Source organism: Vicia villosa, linkage group LG1, assembly GCF_029867415.1.
Source record: "Vicia villosa cultivar HV-30 ecotype Madison, WI linkage group LG1, Vvil1.0, whole genome shotgun sequence".
In the NCBI taxonomy this organism is placed as follows: Eukaryota; Viridiplantae; Streptophyta; class Magnoliopsida; order Fabales; family Fabaceae; genus Vicia; species Vicia villosa.
Window position 1 is genome coordinate 237,163,651 of NC_081180.1, and position 17,516 is coordinate 237,181,166.

Sequence of the window (17,516 nt, forward strand, 5' to 3'; positions counted from 1 at the left end):
TAGTACTTTGACAAATTTCGTGCTGCTTCTTACACGAAACTTAAGTTGGAAGAAATCAAAGAGGATTTGTGTCAATTTTATATTCATCAACTATTCATGTAGGATTTGTGTCGATTTGAAGTATCAAATTATAGTACTCTAGGATATATGGTTACTAACTTTGTTCATATTGTTGCCAATATTTGAAGTACTATAATATTGTTGATGTTACAGAGAATAGTTTGTTTGACAGGAATTATAATGATGTATATATATAATTTTGGATATTAATTATAATGGTATTATATTAGTATATATATATTGTCCTACCTATGGTTGAAAATATATCGTCGAAAATATATTACAGGTCGAAAATATTACAGGTTGAAAATATATTACAGGTCGAAAATATTACAGGTCAAACTGGGAGGCTTAAATTACAGGCTGCACTTTAAAATACCTCATTTAGCAACGACAGCGCTTTTAAAAAGCGCTCTTAAAGGGTTACATACGAAAGCGCTTTTTAACAAAAAGTGCTGCCAAAGATTAAAATAAAACATAACAAATAAAAAAAACGCAACCTACGAAAGCGCTTTTGGAAAAGCGCTCTTATAGGGGGGGGCTATCAGAGCGTTTTTCCAGAAAAAGCGCTCTCATAGGGTGGGATACCAGAGCGCTTTTCTGGAAAAAGCGCTCTTATAGGGGGAGCTACCAGAGCGCTTTTTCCAGAAAAGCGCTCTTATAGGGGGGTCTACAAGAGCGCTTTTCTGGAAAAAGCGCTCTTATAGGGGGTCTACCAGAGCGCTTTCAAAAGCGCTTTTGTTACCTACGTCAGCGCTGGCTTTTACAGCGCTTTAAAGCGCTTTTAAAGCCTAAAATAAGCGCTTTAGAAGGCCTTCCGTGTTGTAGTGTCTTAAATTTAACCATATATATATAAATAATAAATAAAAAATAATAGGAAATCAAATAAACATTTCGGAAGTTAATGTTTGTCCAATAATATAACATCTTGAATTAAGAAATAGGAATAATTGAAAATAGGAAACACTTTCAGAAAATAATTGTAAAATGTTGCCTTTAGCGAAAAGTTGCAACACTTAGTAGAATAAGTTGATGAAATGGTGTGTTTCATCAAAGGTAACAATATTAATAACAAATAGGAAATCAAATAAACATTTCTGAATTTAATGTTTGTCCAATAATAACAAATAGCAAATTGTTGACCTAATTTATCATTTTTCTTAAATTTAATCATATATATAAAAAATAAAATAAAAATTAATAGGAAACCAGATAAACATTTCCGAATTTAATGTTTGTCCAATAATAACATCTTGAATTTGGAAATAGGAAATGCATTAGTTATTATGATTTAAATATTCATCACTATATTCATTAAAACATTAGTTATTAATTAACATTGATTTTTCGACCGTATTATAATATATTTGCTTACCATGTCCTATTTCCGCAAGTGAACTAACTTTGTAGTTGATTTCAGGATCTGTCTCGGCCAACATCAGAAGTTAATCTCCCAGATGGGCTATTGGCAGTTCCTCTTTTACGTCATCAGGTTACTTTACAAATTCATTCATTCTTTTCAATAAATGATATTATAATAGGTGCATTTACATCCTCCAACTGATATAAATTGTTGTGTCAGAGAATTGCTCTATCGTGGATGGTTAAAAAGGAAACATCAAGTTTACGTTCTTCCGGAGGAATTCTTGCAGATGATCAGGGTCTTGGAAAAACTGTGTCAACTATTGCTTTAATACTAAAGGAAAGGTCTCCGTTGCTCGAGACGTGCAACACTGCACAAAATAGTGTATTAGAAATTATGGATTTGGATGATGATCCACTTCCTGAGAATGGTGTAATGACGAAGGAATTTGACGCGCGTCAAGATATATCTAGAAATGGAAAAGCGATCACAAGTGTGAATTCTTCGGTTCATGCAAAAGGCAGGCCATCTGCAGGAACTCTTGTTATTTGTCCAACCAGTGTCCTGCGACAGTGGGCTGACGAACTGGCTAATAAAGTAACATGGAGAGCAAATCTCTCTGTGCTTGTGTACCATGGAAGCAATCGAATCAAAGATCATCATGAGCTTGCCAAGTATGATGTTGTTTTGACTACTTATTCAATTGTTAGCCTAGAGGTCCCTAAAGATGACGGAGAAAAAGAAACTATTGAAGATCGTGCTACGACGAGTAAGAAAAGGAAATGCCCTTCTAGCTCAAAAAGCGGAAAGAAGAAGGATGATGCGGGTCCTCTTGCAAAAGTAGCCTGGTATAGAGTCGTCCTTGATGAGGCCCAAAGTATAAAGAATCACATAACTCTTGTTTCAAAGGCTTGCTGGGGTCTTAGAGCTAAGCGCATATGGTGCTTGTCCGGAACTCCAATCCAGAATTCAATTGATGATCTCTACAGTTACTTTAGATTTCTAAGATATTATCCTTATGATGAGCTCACAACATTCTGTTCAAAAATCAAGGTTCCTATCACCAATAATCCATCAATAGGGTATGTGAAGCTGCAAGCTATCTTAAAAGTGATCATGTTACGTCGGACAAAAGGTAAAATTTGCATGTGAGAATTTTAGATATCGTTTTTGCCAAATGTGCCACCACTCACTGCTTAATGTAGTAATTAGTTGTAAATTGTAATAATCACTGCTTAAATGCTTATGAACTAAAAATGTAGTAGTAATAAGTGATGATTTTTTGCTCGTTAAGAAGATGTATTTATGTTCAAGATTCTAGGTTTAATAGTGTTGTTTGTTTGTATAATTTTTTTTTTGAATAAGCAATGATATTATAACAGGGAGCATAAGGGATACTCCACCCAAACAAAACGGAAAACTCCTACAGCTCGAAACAAAGGAGCGGAAGGATATTTCAAGTGTGAAAATTACAAAGATCTCCTAACTTATAAAAAGCTAAAAGCCAATTCCAAGAGGAACGGATAATATCCGACATACTCTCCAAAAAGCTAAATAAGTCTTTTCTAAAAATACAAGCATTACGCTTCAACCATAAACACCACACCGTCGCCAACCAAATCACCGCCATAATAGTCCTCTTTGTTAAATTCTTCACTTTATCACAATGGGCGAAGAAACCTACAAACTCTTCAAAGGATAACTCCATACCATCACCGATCCAACTAAACACCCTCCCAAAATCCGCGAAGTTATCTCGCAATCTCCTAGTAAATGCATTAAGGACTCCTCCCTCTTCATGCACATAGGACACAATAAATCATTCAATTCCACCAAAATACCTCTCTTAAATAACTGGTCTTTAGTTGCTATTCTTTTATGAATTAAACGCCAACCAAAAAACAGAATTTTTGCAGGAGCTTTGATTTTCCATAAGAAATTCACTTCTTTGACCAATCTAACACAAAGAGGAGGGTCCGAGAGATTAATTTTGAACCTCTCATAACACGACTTGACCGAGAACACTCCCGTCGAATTTTCTCGCCAAGCAAAGGAGTCTTCTTGCTGTTCGCTAAAACAGAACTGCTGCAGCCTGGCAGACAGTTCCAGCAGCAAATCAACGACAGCACTGCTGTCCATGTTCTGCATACTACTCTCAGCCAGCAAATCCGCAAGGTTCCAGTTCCAGCCGTCTTCCCCTTTTGACCCCGCTTCAGCCACTGACACAAGATGATTATCCGCCAGAACAAATAACTCCGGATAAGCCTCCATTATAGGCTGCTCATTCAACCAACTCGCGTACCAAAATGGAGTCTCCTTACCATTCCCCACATTGCAAACCACCCCTCTCGCAAAATGCTTATCTCCCAATCTATCATAATTATCCGATATCAAAACGTCTCGCCACCATATGGAATCATGCTTACCCACCACCGAGACATCTCCGATCAAGACTTTAAGTTTCACATTTCCATATCTAGCTTTTAAAACATCACACCAAACCGCCTCCTTTTCGCTTAAAATCCTCCACTTCCACTTACTAATAAGCGCCGCATTCATAATTTCCACATTTCTCACACCTAAACCACCTTCCTCCCTAGATTTGCACACGGTATCCCAACAAACCCAATGAATCGATTTCACTAAATCTCCACCACTCCACAAGAAATTACTTTGAATTTTTCTAATTTCATTAAGCACCTTGGATGGAGCTTTATAGAAGGATAAAGAATAAATCGGGATAGCGTTGAGCACCGAGTTAATTAGAACCACCCGGCCCGCTACACTAAGATTCTTACCTCTCCAAGCAACTAGCCTCTTCTTCAAAAAAGAAATCAACTCTTTCCACATTGTGATTTTCCTCGGATTACCTCCCACTTTAACACCTAAAAACTTAAACGGTATACATCCCACCTTGCACGCAAGAAAGGTCGAGGCCGCTTCTAGGAACCAATCCCCCACATTAATCCCATAAATATTACTTTTGTTGAAATTGATACGCAAACCCGACATCATCTCAAAGCCTCTAAGGATAGTCTTCATACACCATAGGTTTGCCGTATCACCTTCGGAAATAATTATAGTATCATCCGCAAATTGGAGCAAGTCAATCTCCTCATCCACACCCACCTTGAACCCCCTAAACTCTCCTACTTCTTTCGCCTTCCTCATAAGAGCCGAAAGCACCTCCATCACCAAAACAAACAAGAAAGGCGACAAAGGATCTCCTTGACGAAAACCTTTTTCAACCTTAAAGTCCTTAGTTGTTCCCCCATTAACAAGAACGGACATATTATTAGTGAAGATGCAACCTTCCATCCATCTCATCCATCTCGCACCAAAACCCATCCGCACAAGAACAAATCTCACAAAATTCCAACTAACACGATCATAGGCCTTTTCAAAATCTACCTTTAGCACCACACAACTTTTCTTCTCTCTTTTGGCAAAATCCAACACCTCATTCACCACTAGGACTCCATCCGAGATACTTCTACCCGGGACAAAAGCCGATTGATTCTTTGAAACAAGATTTCCTACCACACACTTTAATCTAGCCTCCAAGAGTTTCGCTAGTATTTTGTACAAACTACCAACAAGGCAAATAGGTCTAAAATCGGCCAAAGTTTGAGGATTTTTCATCTTTGGAACAAGAGTTATGAATGACGAAGTGCAAGCTTTAGTGAGCCTTGCCCTTTCATAAAAATCCGAAACAAGTTTGCCTAAGTCACCTTTCACCACCTCCCAATTGCCTTTGAAAAACTCTAAGGAATAGCCATCCGGCCCGGGACTTTTGTTCCCGTCACACGCCCACACGGCATCTTTTATCTCCTCCTCCGAAAAGGGTCTCTCAAGCCAAACGGCTTCTTCTCCACTCAAGCACTTAAGAGGAACCTCTTCCGGAATAGGTCTTTCCAAGTTTTCTTCTTTAAAGAAATTTTGGAAGTAACCAAAGATCTCATCCTTTATATTCTCCACTCCCTCTAGCCTACCGTTTTCCCCCTCCAAAACGGTAATAGCACCTCTCCTTTGCCTATCTTTAATAGCATTATGATAGTACCTAGAATTTTTGTCTCCATCATGCATCCATAGTTCTCTAGACTTTAACCTAAGCATACAATCTTTCAAGCGCAAATTGTTACGGATTTCAAGCGAAGCCTCTCCCCTACTATTAACCAAATCATCTACATTCCCACCAAAATTGTCCACCAACAAACCATCCATCTCGTTAAGGTTTTCCACCTCCTCTTTAACTTTCAAATCGATCCATCCAAAAACCTCCCTATTCCAATCACGAAGGCTAGCTTTCAAACGCCTAAGCTTTTCATACAAAATAAAGTCCCCCTACCACTAACTTTGAGCTTACCCCACTCTTCCGAGATAAAGGTCTTGAAATCTTTATGTTTAAACCACACATTGTTAAATTTAAACGGTTTCGGCCCCCAATCTAGCACTCCTACATTCAACCGGATCAGAGCATGATCCGAAATGTCTCTTTTTTCAATTCTTTGATCCACCACTCCCCAATCATCCGCTAACTTCCTCGATATCAAGAAACGGTCGAGCCGACTCATAGCCTTACCATTGTCTTTAAACCAAGTAAACTTCCCTCCAACACACGGGATATCTATTAAACCCATATCTTCAATAAAACCCTGAAACTCCTCCATCCCTCTAGTACTCATAGAGAGACCATATCCCAACCATTCCTCCCTTCTTAAGATTTCGTTGAATTCACCCACAACACACCAATCATCATTACCACTGCTGAGCTTCCGAGCAACTAATGATCTCTAAACAACTCTCCTATCCACGGCACAACAAGGGGCATACACATTGACGAGATTATAGCAAACTCCTTTCCAAGACGCATTAATACCAACATATCCCTTTCCTCTAAAACTAAAGTTAAGGGATAAAAGATCCTTCTTCCAAAGGATCGCCATACCTCCGGACGCACCTAATGAGTTATACGCCGTCCATTCGACATCACTACTCCCCCAAAACGATTTCGCTATCATATCATCAAAACAAACTAACTTGGTTTCTTGTAAGAAGCAAACATCAATATTGAAATTTTTAATCAGAAAACACACTCTCTTCCTCTTCAAAAGAGAACCCCCTCCTCTTAGATTTAGAGAAATCAGATTCATGGCAACGACTCTTCTACCGTCTTCTTTCCTTCTAAAACAGCTTTATCTTTCCTTTCCAGAATTTCCAGCAACTTAATGCTCATACTATCTTCTACCACCCCACTGACACCTAGATTAGTGATGGCATTCCACAATCTCTTTCCCACCTCCGAACAAGAATTATGACTAATTATATTGTTACAACGCAAAAAATCAGACTCTGCTACAGAGAATTGTGAAGAAGACTCACCGGAAACGATGGAATCGCCCTTTGGCGGTTCAGAAACAGAGGGCTCTCTCGCATTCCTCACCTTAGCATCATTCCTGGGGCCAATGCACGCGTAGAACGACGGGGATATGTCAACAATTTTCCCCAGGTCCTTCACCGGTTTCATTTTTCTTTTTTTGAGAGTAGTCTTTGATTTTTTCTTCTTTCTGAGCCTTCTACATTCCAAATCAAAAGAACATGGGCCTACACCCTTATCACCCTGATTCGGTCCATTAGGAGATAAAAAAGGTGGACCGCTAAAACCAGGCCCACGTAACAAAACCGGAGAAGGCCTCATACACCCACCAGTGGTCCCACAATTAATTAAACTCTCCCCTTCTGTTTCTTTCTCCACGTCATTAACAATGGGCCCACCTTCTATAAAGCTGTTAGCAACCCTACTCACTTCACCTGAAACACCTACACCCCCTGTGTCCACTTTCTCCACGATAAACGGTGCCTCAATAAATGCCTCTGCCTCCTCTTCCCTTGCCAGCGCCTCCTTAAACGGATTTGAAGAAGCATCAGTATGCTTTATACCCTTAAACTTACTTGGTTCCTCAAATGGTGTAAGTTTTTTAAGAGCTGCTGTACTCACAGACTGAGAACCACCCTCTGCCCTACTCCCTACCTAAAACGTCTTAATCAAATCCTCTGAAACCTTTTTACACCTTTCTGCCTCGAAATTAACATTCATCTCTCCCATGCTCTCCTCCTCATAGAACTCACTTTCCGGTGAAACATTAGATTCCGACAAAGCTTCATCCGGCCACCTTCGCACCGTCATCATCTTGTTAAACGATGAAGAGTCTTCACTTAAGCTTATCAGAAAAGGGACGCCGTCGATAACAGCCTTAACAGAGTCGTTGATCAACTCCCTCCTCCCTGTCTTGATACAAACTCTCGCCTCATCCAATCTAATTCTCGCTTCCGTCGACTCTGCACTTTTGATATAAGTTCCAACCGTTTCCGTAACCACCTTGAAGAAGCCTGGACCCCAAAAATTACAGGGAAAACGAGATATTCTCAAACACGTAAGTCTTTCCGTATCAACATCGTTGGGAGCCCAGGGTCTAATCGAGGAAAACCAATTCTCCCACCACCGTCTTCGCTCCTCAATCAAAGCTTCCACTTCACCGCACACCAAATCTTCAAGGACACAGAGATTAGGGCCTAACACAGTGACCCTAATGGAGAATAGAACTTCTTCATAAAAACACTTTTTAATCTTTAGCGCCACCTCCACATCTTTGAAAACACCTACGTACGCCTTAAGGTAACGATCTGTTTCATCCTTATCTGCCACGAAAAAAATAGTCTTGAGCCCCGTTGACGCAGCACCGCTGACATTCCTCCCCAAACGATTGTGAACTACATCCACAGAGGATCTCTTGTCCACCCAAACCTTAGAGCTTTGAGGTTGCACCAAACCCTCCTTCCTCTCCTTTACACCCTCCTTCCCTCCCCTGCCTGTATTCCCTAGCGACTTCGCCGAATCCTTAGCTAGACGCTGAAACCTTGGAAGGTTCGCATGCAATTTTCGTCCTTCGAGAATCATACTATCCAGTTTGATACCCAACAACTTCTCATCCTCGACGTCGTAGAAACGCACGAAGCCATACCTCCTTCCAAACCTATCCCTCTTAGAAGGGATAACAACTTCATCGATGGCCACAAGGTCCTTGAACTCAAACAACAAATCCCTAGCCTTCCATTTGCTTCCGAACTCCGTAAAGAAAAACGAAGAAACCACGGCTCCCTCTGTCTTGCTTCCTTCACCTTTCGCTACATCCCACCTTCCTCCACCTCCCCTATTGTAAGAGTTCCTTACCACCGTCGTCCATCCTCCCCTAACGTTGTTCTGCATCCTCAACCTCAACCGTTGTTTTTCTCTCTATTTTATTTTAATATATGAAACAACATCATACTTTATTAATTTGTTTGTATAATAAATGCTCTAATTTATGACACTGAAAAAATTGAATGACTGTCACTGGCATTAGATTGAAATTTGTTTGTGACCACCATTTTCTGCAGCCACAATTCTTGATGGGGAGCCTATTATATCTTTGCCACCTAAACATGTGAAGTGCAAAAGAGTGAAATTTTCACAGGAGGAACATGACTTCTATTCCAAGCTAGAGACTGATTCACGTGCACAATTTCAGGTACAGTCTATCTTGATAAAGTTTTGAAAGATTAGGATATTCAAAAGTCCGGTTTACTTTCGTAGAAAGATGATTGAGTTTCTGTTTCTGCATGCATGTTATAGGAATGTGAAGCAAAACTACGTTCACATTTTATCGATGCTTTTGCGCCTTAGACAAGCTTGCAACCACCCTCAACTTGTTAAGGGTTACAATTCTACTTCTCACTGGACATCTTCAGTTGAGACGACCGTTAAGATTCCTCGGGAAAGACAGCTTATTCTTTTGAAATGTTTAGAGGCTTGCGTGGCTCTTTGTGGTATCTGTAATGTACGGTTGCACGCGCTTATATACATCATCTTGATTGACCACATCTCTTTTCTGCTTTAACATTCTTATCACATGATTCTATGCAGGATGTTCCTGAAGATGCTGTTGTTTCAGTCTGTGGTCATATTTTCTGTAACCAATGCATTTCCGAACATCTAACTGGTGAGGACATTCAGTGCCCTGCTACAAACTGCAAAACTGAACTTAGCGGGTCTTCAGTGTTTTCCGAAGCCACACTGAACAATTCTTTATCTGATCGGTCTTGTGATCTTTTGCTTGGTACCTCCGGTTCTGAGGTTGAGGATTCTGAACCTTTTTCAAAGACTCGGCCAATTTATTCTTCAAAAATAATAGCTGCACTTAAGGCGTTGCAGTCATTTAATAAGCGGAAATGCCATACTTCCCAAGAAACTTGTATGCTGAACACTTCTAAGGAAAGTACTGCTTGCAACTCCACTTCGTCTTGTGATGTTCCCAAAAAGAAAGCTATAGTGTTTTCTCAGTGGACGGGGATGCTAGATTTTCTTGGTTCCATTCCATGTAAGCTGCATCAAATATTTAAGGTTGTCGACACTTGAAGATATGAACTGTTTGATACATTTGCAGGACACTTGAAGATATGAACTGTTTGATACATTTGCAGGAAAAGAAGCGAGAGATGATTGCATCTGCGTTAGGAGAGGATGAAAGTGGTGGTCGTCTTAGTTGTCTTACAGTGGATGATTTAAAATACTTGTTCATGATGTGATTAGGCATACAAATGGTAAGCTGGCATCATTGTTGGTGGCAGCAGAAGACATATAGGCTTGGATATTGTATAGGTCAGAGACTATTCAAGTATAATGCATGCATCTCATAGTTTTACGTTATGATAATGTTGGGATAGAATATACATTACTGAAGATAGTGCATCTGAAGGTAATTAGCATTAATGATGATAAGGAATTTTGCACATTTTATTGATTGGTTGTAGTTATTAACTCCAATAGGGTAGTTATGGAAGTTACGATTGTTTTTGTAATTAGATTTGAACCAAATAAATTTCCAAGAACCAGTTTATAACTATTGTTTGGCCATCTATTTGAGGGTGATTTGTAGTGATAAATTGCAGTTTGGTTCCCGTCAGGGCGGAGCCAAGGCCCAGCTAGCCCGGGCAGGCGCCCAAGCTCAACCCCTATTTTCTTTATATTCTTCCCAAAATAATAGTCGATTTTTAAACAAAATCAAGGGCAAAATTAGGGGCAAAATTAATAAAAATAGGGTGTGAAAATTAAAATAGATGAATAATCAATTGTGTAAAGTTTTTGCCCAGGCTGTATAAAATTTCTGGCTCCGTCACTGGTTCCCGTCATTCAAAAAAAAATTACAAGGAAGATTTTGTCTCTATCGGAAGTCTAACAATCCCGTGAAAGCTCTTCGCCGTGATTTTTCAAAGCTATTAATATTATTGATAGCTTCTCCTAAACGTACAGTATTGCGGGACTTTTAAAAATTTTCAAACACACGCTTAGTTGTAAAAGAATGAATGAGATGGGTAAAAGGCCAATAGAGAATAAGGATTGATATTATTTTGTTGGCATACCTCACAAGAAGTAACAAAAAATTTGTCTTTTTAATGCCTTTCCAAAATACAAAATCAGCAGAACAATTATATTATTGTAATAAAGTTGAGATTTTGGAAGAAGATCTATTTGGTTGACAAAATACATGATGCCATGTATTGCTATTTGGAAGAAGATCTAATTTGTCAACCTATACTATTATGAGAAACTAACCAAATCAAAATTGTGACTTTTTAAGTGAAGTAGAATAGAGTGAGTGAGCTTGATGGAACTTCTCAAGGGTTTGAAAATGGTTTGTTGCAAAAGAGCTCAAAGAGATTTTTTTTAAGTGACTTTTTAGAAAATGAAGGAGGAAGAGGGAAGGGTCAAACGCGAGTATATTAAATAAAAGCATTCGGAGATACATCTCCGTAAAACTCAAAATAAGAGTGTCTTAGAGAGTTGTAACTTTTCACGATGGGGTTTGGAGCACGGAAAAAGTAATCCCCTTGCAGTGTTTCAAAATTTCTAATCAAGTTACAAACGACAATACCATGGGCTTAATTCAAGAAATTAATGGATTTATGTCCTCTTGCAGACATTTTATTGTGGTTCTTAAGAGATTACCTCATGGATCACGACTATGAATCAACAATATTATTGATAAATGAAAAACTCGAACTCACTCAAAAATAAACTACCTCAGCTAAATCTGAAACACACCCTAGGATTGTAGTTATGCTGCATCCGAAAATGAATTTCCATATTATACTGAAGCAGAAACATAATAGTAGGAAAACCATAAAGGTGAGGTTGACAGAATAAAAACTTCATTAATAACTTTAAAAAAGCAGTACATAGATGATGCCAGCATACATCAAACATTACATTTCAATATTCAGATGGACGTTGTAACATCTTCCTAATATATTCGACCGATCGTGAAATCGTCGCTTCTAGCTCAATTGGAACTTTTGATTCTAAACGGAAAAAAGTATTCCACATAGCCCTTAAATCTGCATCCGCCTTCAGCTCAAAATTCGTGAACTCAATCTTTCTTTCGTTATCAACAGACGACAAACGGTACTTGATCTTCACAATTTTCCAATTGTCGCTGCATGGTAGGAGACTCTGCAGTATATATTTCAAATATTCAAGAGGAGTGTACTCATTGATCTTAAATTCAATTGACGGTTTCGCACCATTAAAGTAGACATTTGCGACATGCCAAATGATGCTCATTATGATGTTCATTTTTGTATGAAATAATGAGACAAGTTCCCCATATTTAGAGTAGTTATAGATAATTATGGACCTCAAAAATTCTACCTTGTACCAGGGGATGTTTCGGAAATGCATCTCTGGTATCACCCTGTTATCTGAATCCAGAGATGTATTTTCGAAACCCCTCAGAACATAATGAAATTATGTTTCAAACAGAAACAGAACTTGTAATAAATGCTTAAGTTTTTTATAAACTTCAAAATGTATATATTAGACATCATTAATATTAGTACAAGATTACGTACGATAAATTGATAAAGCAAACTTAAATGAACCTAAAGACTTGTCTTTGGCTAAATCTATAACTATTAGTGGTACCCCTTTTGATTTTATTTATTTTATTATCTTTCAATTTCGCTAAATTCGGTGAACTCTTGCATCCTTTCAACAAAATGGTTCGGCTGAGTCTCTAATTTGGTTGTTGAATGAGTTGACCACTCTAGTGAGGTAAGGGGTATAGGGCCTCCCGGTTTCAAATAAACTTGAACAAAATATTGCGGATTTGAAATCCATCCAAGACACATAATACAATCATTTGGATTTTGAGGTGGTACAGTCCGAAGTGGAAAAATGATTCCTAGAAACCATATCTTGTAAGAACAATGCACACTATATCATACGCAATTGCTATGACTTGACTCATTTTAGGGAAGCGCGTCCATTTATCCTTCGGTGCAAGTCCACTTATGCAAGAAACAAGAGAGTGATAAATTGCTTCAAAATTTTATATTTTTCCCATATAGTCGTGTGTATGATTCTTTATTGCCCCTTAAATATTGAATAAATTGATGGCAGACAATAATGTGATCATCTTCTCTTTTACTGAGCAAAAAGAAGAAACTATCCAAAAATCACAGTTATTGTCACCCGATATATTGACGATTTGTTCAATGTATTTGTGCATAAAAATCAGCATCATGTCAATGAATGGGATTTTTGGTGGATGAATGAGGTGGTTTGCTAATGCGATCTCCTTTGAAAACATTTCTTTGAGATTTTAGAGTTCGTGAATCTGAAAAACGTTTGTCAACATGTTCAACATATAAAGGAGACTACATCGTTGAATTTTCACTCGCTATAGGTTTGACCTTCTTAGGAGCACCTTTTGTTTTTACCGGTTGAGAGGGTGGTTTTAAGTCTGTGATTTCTAGATATGCAGCCTTCCTCCATTTCTCTTTGATGTGGAGTTTTATATTGTCATCATCTTTCAAAAATCTATCTTGTATCAATTCTCATTCGCTCAACATAGAGATATTCGTTTTACCGTCTTTCATGACACAATCATCATCAAATCTGAGTCTTTTTGAGTGAGTGCAAACTTCACCCATTCCTATTGGGCTATCTAGTTTCATCTTCTAAGATATAAGACAGGCATATGAGAGACCATGGGTTTTCATAAGTGTGCAACCACACTTTGAGCTATCGGAACCTACATTACCAACTCTTTTGACTTCATGAAAAATATAATTCAGACCTGGTCGAGATATGTTGCCAACCAACAGCGAATAAAAATTGTTGTGCTTGAATCTATGTTCCAACAATGTGATGCTACGAACAAATGATGTTTGTATCTTATTATGTTGGTTTTGGATCATTTGGTTCCAAGAGACTCAATCTCTACACAAATCATCCCTACTATTTTCCAACAAAATCTTCAAAGTAGCATGGGAAGACTCCATTCGATTTGATGTTTTATTTCCAAAGGGGCATGATCCGTTGTCGCACAAGGGTCAAAAACGAGTAATTTTGAATTTATAGTTAACGGTAATGACAACTTGAGTATCGTATCACAAGGATTCTAGTATTGTTATTAACCAACGATTGGAACAATGGGGGGTTTAAGTTTTGGGTACCAACTTATCACTGGTTCATAAAACTGCAATCCCTCGAGAGGATTATATTCTCTTACTGATTACAACACCAATTAACAAGCGAAATTGACATTATAAGATTTCATTTCTATTTTCTGAATAAAGCAAACAGATCAACACAACCACGGATTAAGCAAACTTGATTCTAACATACGCATTTTAATGATTAAGCAACGATAAAATACGAATAAAAGTCAAGGAACATCAATCAACTAGCATAAGTCAATAGTATTCTATATAATTCGAATTAAGCAAACAAGACATATAGATTAATATTGAAGGGGAAAATAAATTGGATTAAAGATTAAAAACCTCAAAGTATGTGGAAACTGTAACCAGCAGAATTTTCCTTAGGGGATTAGTTCCTCATGATTCGTACAAAGTTTCAATATTGTTTTTGTGAATAGTAAAAAATGTGATATCCCGGTAGCATGCCAAAATTCTTTAACAACCTAAGGGTTTCACTTACAATCCGAACCGGGTCGAAAACATAACCCAAGCCCATAAAAAATCACCCAAAACAGCTTAATTTCTACCATCAGAAACTTCAACGAACTTCTGGGAATTATACACTCCAAATCAGCCTTTGACCCCAACATTAAAATTGTAGCTCTTTCTCTCAGATTTTCGGAGATTATGAGAACGCGTCGATCTGATTCTCATAGCTCTAGTTATGAATTTTTTATTGAAAGCTGCAAATGGTGAAAATAAAATACAAAAATCAAATAAAGGCAAAAAATAAACTAAATTATAAAAACGTCATAAAATAGAAAAATAAAGAAAACAGACCATGGAAATGCCTAAGTACAAACGTAGAGGAATGTGATGCATTGATCAGTGTCTAACATGATTGGTCCAAGCACAGACAATTTTCTCTTTAACATGGTCTAAAATTGTACTTTCACTATATTTTAGTAAATCTAGATATTTCTCACACACATTCCTGAAATGTATAATAGCATCGGCATATAAATATTGTATAAGAATTTATTATAATATTTCATGCAACCATCATTTTTTCTAGGGGTGTTCAAAAACAAACCGGCCCAATAGAAAACCGCAAAACCAAACCGAAACTGCAAAAAAATCGCATTTGGTTCCGATGTGTTTAGGCCATTTTTTAACAAACTGCGCGGTTCGATTTGCGTTTTTATTTTACAAAACGAACCAAACCGCATTATGTTACAACCCCCCAAACTTCAATTAACTTATATCCGACCCAATCTCAAACCTATTATGCCTTAGTCTTACTATTACGAATGATTTTCTTTCCTCACACTTAAGGTTTCAATTTAAGTCTTCTCAAATATCTCCTACCAGTATTGCACCTTCTTCTCATCTTCTTTTCCAAATACATATCACATATTCTTTTATAGTCTTTCATCTCTTAAGTTCTTTCTTTTTCATCTTATTATTTTTATTCTACCGTTCTCTCTTCCAATTACGTTTTAATGCTCCTCTTCTTATCTAATCACATCTCTTCTGCTATTTCTTTTTCATCTTCCCTAATATTTCATCTCCTTTTTTTTCTATTTCATTATAATGTTTGTGATATTATTTATGCTACTATTTTATGTTTTTTATTCCACTTTTATCTAATATAATTTTTGTATATTAAATGGAAATTGTTATCCAAATATGATGAACTTTATTGTTATTTGATAACGCATAAATGACTAAATACAAATTTATGTTGTCATCAATATGTGTATGTATGGCTCAATAAATTTTTGTAAAAAAAACCGAACCAACCGAACCAATCTAAACCACATTGGTTTAGTTTGGTTCGGTTTTATTTCTAAAAGTCAACCGAACCGCACACTTTTTCCTCTTGCGGTTTGGATGATTTTTTACGTCAAAACCGCCCAAACTGCACCGCGGACACCTCTACTTTTTTCACTTGACGCTCGCCTTAACCATTTTTCCATCTTCGCCCTCTATCTATTTTGTCTCTACCGTGGGTTTAACTCGACTTCTTACATCCTTTTTATGTGATACCTACAAAGTAATACATAAGAAATAGTAATTACTTTTGCAACCAAATTCATCAAAGCGATATCACGGTCGGTAATAATTACTTTCGGCATGTCTTCTTAGTCCTTCAGCATCGCCCGACATACCTTAAAGCCCAAGTCAAATTTCTCCTCTTTTTCGCTCTCTAGAAATGCAAACCCAACAGAATAAGTCTTCTTAACAAAAGTAACGTTAACAATTTCCAATACTAGAAGCCTGTATTTGTTGGTCGTATACGCCGAATCAATGATGATCATTGTAGGAAACATATTGAACAACTTTATAGAATCAGGATGGGTCCAAAATGTATCTCTAATGATTACTCCATCCTCGCACATTCGGTACCTAGATACATTAGTTTTTTTCATCTAAAAGTTTTGATAAGTGTTGTATTTTAGTTCTATCCCCCTACATGTTATATTAGTTTGGTAGCAAATATTGTACACTTTCCTAATATTTGAGATATTTTCGGGTCTTTTACGTTTCAAAGTTACAAGTATGTTTTTTGGTTGCTCCAAATTAAATGTCATGTCAAAAATGCATTCCTTCTCATCTGGCATGAGGCGACGTACAATTGGATGATCGAATCATTTTTCACACAAGTCACGGTTATGTAAACCACATATCAAATTTAAATTTCCATTTTTTTATTTGCCAACCAATAACCACACAACTTAAAAGGACACTCACATTTTCTTGTAGGAGTGTCATCTAATTTGAAATTTCGAAGAGGAGGTCTCTATTTCCCACGTCTTCCGTATGCCAATGTCACAAATGCACTGAAGGTAGAGTAAAACACAAAAAAGGGGAGTATGAATTATGTTTTCAAAACTTTGTCCTTCTTAGAAAAATATATGTATAGGTAAACATTAGCGTATGCAATAAATAGAAAGATGACACATTCATTTATTCAAGTTCCCCTTAGAAAAGGTTAGTCCTGTCCACCCGCCAAGGTGATTTTTGTAACACCCTAATTCACCCCGGCGAATAATAATACAATCATAGTAAAATTTTCATTCAAATTATCCATCACAAAACTTCTTTTAATACGTAGCGGAAAACATTCATAACTCAATTAAAAACCAACATGATAACTTAATTCAACAATTGCCAACATCAATATTTGAGAAGGTTCAACGGTTATTCAAAATCCAACAAAGAAAACAAATCACCACTCATCCCCCCTAGTGTTACGTATCAGAGCAACGTCGCCGACTCGAACTAACTGAAGGAAATATCCTTCACTCCATATCACCTACACGTTACCAACATAAGGATAACATTCAAACAAAAGGGGTGAGATATCATAACAATATAAAGAAATGTATGATAATAAGTATATGGAGAATAAAGTCATACATATTTCACCAACTTCACAAAATCATCATCGTCATCCATCAACGAGTAATATACGAGTATTCAACAACAAACAACTCATCATCACATCATTGGTTATAAAAAGCAATAAGACCAATACCGACTAAAATACATGTGGTACCAATAGGGC

At 37.3% G+C, this 17,516-nt stretch overlaps 1 protein-coding gene across 1 annotated transcript; it reads left to right on the forward strand.

Annotated features, from left to right (window-relative positions):
- Positions 1–1,092: 1,092 nt before the first annotated feature.
- On the forward strand, positions 1,093–10,048 carry LOC131597029 (helicase-like transcription factor CHR28). Its single transcript, XM_058869752.1, has 7 exons — positions 1,093–1,116; positions 1,481–1,552; positions 1,643–2,558; positions 8,861–8,996; positions 9,096–9,300; positions 9,387–9,863; positions 9,944–10,048. The coding sequence occupies exons 1-7, from the start codon at positions 1,093–1,095 to the stop codon at positions 10,046–10,048; spliced, it is 1,935 nt and encodes a 644-aa protein (XP_058725735.1).
- Positions 10,049–17,516: the final 7,468 nt, after the last annotated feature.

What these genes read in the sequence shown, in the direction of transcription:
- LOC131597029 (XM_058869752.1), top strand. Translation starts at nt 1,093, where the DNA reads ATGAAATGGTGTGTTTCATCAAAG. An exon ending in CTCTTTGTGGTATCTGTAAT is followed by an intron (nt 9,301 to 9,386) that starts GTACGGTTGCAC and finishes GATTCTATGCAG; the next exon opens with GATGTTCCTGAAGATGCTGT. An exon ending in AGCTGCATCAAATATTTAAG is followed by an intron (nt 9,864 to 9,943) that starts GTTGTCGACACT and finishes ATACATTTGCAG; the next exon opens with GAAAAGAAGCGAGAGATGAT.